The sequence below is a fragment of the Schistocerca nitens genome, chromosome 3 (genome assembly GCF_023898315.1).
Source record: "Schistocerca nitens isolate TAMUIC-IGC-003100 chromosome 3, iqSchNite1.1, whole genome shotgun sequence".
Classification (NCBI taxonomy): Eukaryota; Metazoa; Arthropoda; class Insecta; order Orthoptera; family Acrididae; genus Schistocerca; species Schistocerca nitens.
Window position 1 is genome coordinate 922,041,846 of NC_064616.1, and position 6,000 is coordinate 922,047,845.

Genomic DNA, 6,000 nt, shown 5'->3' on the forward strand with positions numbered 1-6,000 from the left:
ATGAGAAACTTTATGAAGGGCGAATTGTTGATATGACAATCTCTGTGTGGCAAAACGAAGTTTCGCAGAGGGGGGAAAAATGCCGTTTTTCTGGTAACCAAAGAATATTTTGGTAGGGGCAGCGGCAATATAAGACTTTTTTCTCCAAAGGATGTTCCAACACTAACATGAATCCCAAACTGATGTTTAAGGATGCGACAAAAGGTGTCCAAACAAATACTATAGATTGCACATGGGCAGCTATTAAATGGTTCCTGCATGGTATAATATTGCTGCAAATATTTGGCCATCTTTCATAACTATGTCATTTACCATAATTTTTATGTTCGGATGTGAAGGTTTGCTTGCTAGTTGTTGAAGCCAATGAAACTGAAAGCTAAAAAATCTGCTTGTGGTGACAGACTGATCTACAGCTTAGCTTGAGGTCTATGTTAGATTGAGATGTAAGTGACTAAAAAATTAAATTACATAATATTACTCTTCATAAATATTTTGTACCATCAGATAATAAAGCTAAAGACACTTGGTAAAACCTGCTAAACTGGAAGACCACAAAAGAATCTTCTCAGAACATAAGATACCTACTTTTTCTATGGCACTGGTAAAACAAACGTGTGACAAAATTTATATGGAAATTACTGTAAATGCCAAGTTCTCTAAATTCTGCACATTGTTAAAATTAATTTTTGAAGAGAGACTGAGAAGCATAGCTGAATATGTGCAGGCACGAATCAGCTTTCTGATTAAGTGAGTTGGTGCAAAGGGCACAGTAGTATCTTCATAGGCCAGGAGTCTCCAGCAAGTGTCACTGTTCAGCAATCAAGAACAAAAATGTGTAAGGAGTTACCTAAAATAAACGGAGTAAATCAAGGAAAATTGTACAACAGGGACCAACTGAATGGGAAGTACAGCTTTCACGGCACTGACCTCATTTGAGAGGCTGGAGCTTCTCTGTTCAGCCATCCTGATTTGTCTTTTCCTAAGTCATGGGATGGGTCCTGAATCAAGCCCACAGCCTACTACTTGTCCTATCCTCAGACCAATCTGTCCTATACCAGCAAATGATGTGTTGCATATTTTGAGCAGTTTATTTGCATTTTATTACCTTCACAAAACCTAAATCACTGAGATGTGACCCTTTGATGCTTAAAGATTATAAAATGTGTGGTGCTGTGCCATCTAAATCTTCAGTGGTGGTACATTTCAGTTTCCATCAATTCCACCAATTTGTTTTGCATACAGCACAAAGCCATTCTGATTGTCTAGACAGAGGAATAATAAAAGAGAAATTCAAACAGCAATTACATTTAGTCATGTAACCACTGTAGTACATGTCCTTGGGTGATATACACTGTATGTTCACTTACTAACATGTACGGTGTAGCATGGAATAACACCTTTATTGAAAACTTTACTATCAACGTCCTGTAATTAAGTTTAAAATGGATCCCTCAGTTGATTAGTAACATTCTCATCTCTGTTGTCACTTTCAGTAAGTTGATTACATAACTATTGATGTTATGTCATAAGGTACATAGCATAAAAGTAAATATTTACAGTAGTTGCACCAAACATACTTACCATTTCCAAGCAAAAAAACCATTCCAATCAGCATCAACACTGGGTGCCAATTAAATTCAACTGATGGGTTTGAACGCCATGAAAATCCTCCTTTGTAGTAACCAGCCCAAACGACAACCATTACAACTGCTGCCGTTCCTGTAAGCTGAGCCAATCCATAAGCTAAAGTGAAGCCTTCTTTGTGATCGTGATGAAGTGCCTCCATTTTTCTGGAACAGCAAAATATGCTTGAACCGCCAATTTACACGTTAAAGAAACTACAATAATGGCTTATGTTACTTCACAAAAATGTATGATGCTGGTACCGCACGTACTCTAAAATACCGTAAATTCTATTATTTATTTAAAGACTGTCATCTCAAACCAAAATTAAGAAAATCTGGCAATGCGATCTGATCTTCAAAGGTCCCGAGTTACACTACACATACCACGTATATTTCATGTAGTGAAAAATATTTTTGACGATTGTAATAACTCTAAATGGAGAATTGCACTGCAGTTTGTACCTATAAGTTCATCAACAAATTATTCATACAGTAAACCAGCATTTACAAGTGTCGGCGACTATGCGATAACATTACAGAGAGTACATGTTTACCTAAAGGCTAGTACGAAAACAGTACTGTCTGCACTATACATATTTCGATAATCATAACACCAAACTAACTTAACTTTCAAATGGGGCTGTTGTTCAAGACATGTGAACTAAAGCTTATGCTATCTCTGTGGGCAACAGGTAGTCTATTGATCATACTGGTTTCAAACCATCACCAAAGAACGCTGAACGCTTCTCGTTCAAATTCACGATTTTCAGGACTATCAAAACAAATGACAAATAATATCGCATATTATGGCCATACCTGTCACACGAAGTTTATTACCCTTCAGCTCCTCACCGGCAACAGCTGGCGAACTGTCAATACTCTTAGACAGCAGCGACATTAAAAATCGATCGAAGCACTGGCTTCTCTAACTTCGTTTTTTCTGAAATGTCGTAGCCTTCTGTATAACTGCTAGGAGGCCGTGACGTTGGTAGCTCTGATTTTCTCGTGAGAATAGCGGAGTTTTAAAGTTTAAAATCAATGTTCACTGGAAAATGACTTTTGTGTTTGCTGTAGAGATGGGCAAACTGAAACACGTAACTGTTTCGAAACAAATGAAACAGTACAATGTAATGTTTCGATACGCAGTTTCGAAACAGTGAAACAGTTCGTATTTTGTAATTTAATAAACCTACACATTTTATCATCTTGAATGTCTACTGTATAAGTATGTCCATACAAGCACAAATGAGGTGCGAGAGCGATAATCATATCGCAGAAAGTGTGAAACTATCACTTAGACGTCTTGGCAGGTTCGTATTTCCTGCAGCAAATGCGCTGCTTTCGTGTCCTGTGACTTTCATACTTTTCAATTGGCTGAGGACAGCCATAGCTGAAGACAGAAGAACCACCACGAACGGAACTGGAGGTGGGAGCAAACTGCAGAAACAACGGATATGCTACTGGGATTCCCACATTCCGTTAGTATGGGTAATATACCCATCCTGCTAATTTCCATGCACACAAGGGAATCATTGTGGATAATGGGCACAGTGACTATAGACTCACAAATAACGCCAAATAATTCGAATAAATTACAAAATATGAGAGAAAAAAATATTGTCTTTTAAGGTGTTTCGAACCGTTACTATAAATTCACCATGCTTCCCAGTCCTTCCCGTTCGCCATTACACTATCAGTGATATGTCAAACAGATTGCTTGTAATTATACCTACATCAAATTTATGTATATGTCTAATAACTGTCACTCTACGCCTTGTTTTATTCAAAATGTTGTAGGCTTACTTGCGTTTCTTAATATGATTACTGTACATGACCAGAGAAGCGTATGTTATAAAAAAAAGTATAATTTAACTGAATGATTTTCACATATTCATTATTTTGAATGTGAATAGTATGCGTTGTTTTATTGTTGGTTAGTGTTTATAAAGTAGATGTTACGCCATTTCGAAATAGGACAGTCAGCTAGAAACGAAGCTTTATTTTCGGATATCTTAAGCTTCATGCTATTGCTTGTCAAAAATATTTCGACACTCTTGAAAGTGTTTCATGAAGTGGTATGTTGTGTTTCAGTACCTGTGCCGAGCCCGAATCTCGTCCGACACAGAGCGGAATGAAACATCACTGTTTCGATACAATCATTCCGTTCCAAGCACAGGTGGACTGAAACAGCTTTATTTTGAAACAACGATACAGTATCTGTGTTTGGCTCGAGATCGAATCTGGTCCGAGACAGGGGCGGAATGAAACATCACTGTTTCGAAACAGTGAACCACAGTGAGATCGAATCTGGTCCGAGACAGGGGCGGAATGAAACACTACTGTTTCGAAACAGTGAACCACAGCCGTTCCGAAACACTGAAACAGTTCCACGTATCGATACACTGTATCCAAATATAGAAACAGTGGCCAAGTCTAGTTTGCTGTGAGAAACTAAATTGTCAAGTTCTGCTACTTATCAAAGGTAAAGAATAGATTTGCTTCGCTGTGCAACAGATTGAAATCAATAGTTTGTAAAGAAAAGCTAATTTTTCTTCCAAATCTGTATATAATGCTTGGGATATTTATGATGGTTGAGATACGCATATAGGTTGAATTCTACATATAATGATTTAATCTAAGACTCAAACTAAGGCTATGACACGACCGGGAAAGCGTCGGCACAGTACTTTTTTGAAGTTGTTAGGCTACACACAACTGAAAGTTCAGCATTGGATTTTAAACAATGTTCTGTCATATGCAATTAATAATGAAAGATTAAATTGTTACACCGTCACTCTTCTAAAAAGCGCGGAACTATATGCAACTGATTTATGTCCTACAGTCATCTGTCTTGGTTTTCCTCTAAGGATTTCTTCCGAAGTATTATCTGCACAAATGGAAGACGTCTTTACGGTCACTCACATCAGCCACCGCGCCGAGTGTTACTAACTAAGTTACACACAGTCCCTCGTGATGCTTCTTGCTGAAAAGAGCAGCCGTTCTGAGGATAATGAGACCTGTGACCTCACGTTACACCTATGTCACATAAGTTAACTGGTAAAATTCTTACTCTCAAAACATTCTTCTAAAACAGTTTCATATTTCTAAAAGAATACTTCCCTCTTCTGTTTTCACTAAACTCTGTTGACCTACATTAGCTTTTTCTTTGTCTTACAATTTTCAGTTCTTTTTCATCGCATAAGTGATATCCACAAGTCTCATAGCTGTCTACTTTTTATATCAACGCGATTTTTTTTTAAAACCAGAACATACTGTATCTAACAGAGATATTTTTAATACTAGTAGTGGCAATGAGCAACATGGAAACTCATTTGCTGCAAATCTTCATATTTTCTCGAATTTGGATTTCAGGATGCTACTAATTGTTAATCTTTCACAGGCAGCACAGAAATAGACACTGGCGTATTTCAATAAAAACAAATACCCTGCGCATTCATTCTGGTTTGTAGTTTCATGCACGAATAATTGGTGTGACGAAACGAAATCAATATTGCAATATCTTCAGCCTCAGTTCCATGACACATCACGACAAGCTTCAGTGGAACCCCAGAAAACCGATGAAAATTGCAGCTCTTCAGCCAATCAACACTATAGTTATAACTTCACTTTTACCAAAACATCCTCTATGTTTCTGCTACTTTGATTATATATTTACAGTACTGTTTAGATGTCTTCCTGAGGTAAGTCGACAGCCTTCTGCCAAATTAAATTAGTCTGATAGCTGAGCCTGAGTGCTCTGCAAGCTTTGAAAACAACACTAAGAGAACTTTATTCTCAGCTTAGGGAAACTCAATAATAATACAGCAATGAGAGTAATATCAGAGGTTCAGTTTCCACCTCCAGTCATGCCACTTCTAGTTGCTGCAGTAGCGTGATGATGTCACTTTCGATAAAAACCTCAGGAAACTTCAAAATGTGAAACTAACCTACTTATTCTATGTCAATGTGTTGGGAAAAATCGATAAGGAATTAGATGAAGCCTAATTGTCTTTAGTTAAAATGTCAGAAAAATTGCCTGAATGTCCTTTCTGATCAGTCCCATTTGAGTGTATGAGAACCATATACAAGAGAGAGGAAACTAACAGCTCTTCTGTCATATGAGAGATATCAGTCAGCAATGACAGGAATTTCTGCGCTGAATCCAGACATGAATGAGGCAGCTAGCGACCAATTACATAATGACAAATAGATAACTTACAGAACTGAAATGTGGACAATAGTGCCTCTTTATGTACAATTAAGCAGCAAAATAGACTCATACACTCGATTCATGCAAAATGTAGCAGGTTTGATATAATTAACTGTTAATCATCTAAACGAACGTGTTCCACGCACCGTAATACACCAACAGACG

The 6,000-nt window shown here is 37.5% G+C and overlaps 1 protein-coding gene across 1 annotated transcript in view; it reads right to left on the bottom strand.

The window, feature by feature from the left end:
- Positions 1–2,595, bottom strand: part of LOC126248993 (transmembrane ascorbate-dependent reductase CYB561) — a 49,827-nt gene extending 47,232 nt beyond the window's left edge. Inside the window, exons 1-2 of the mRNA XM_049950568.1 lie at positions 2,442–2,595; positions 1,582–1,790 (exon numbers count right to left, since the gene is read on the bottom strand). Coding sequence (XP_049806525.1) covers positions 1,582–1,786 — 205 coding nt within the window. The 5' untranslated portion in view covers positions 1,787–1,790; positions 2,442–2,595. The remainder of the gene's footprint in view (positions 1–1,581; positions 1,791–2,441) is intronic.
- Between the last annotated feature and the right edge of the window lie 3,405 nt (positions 2,596–6,000).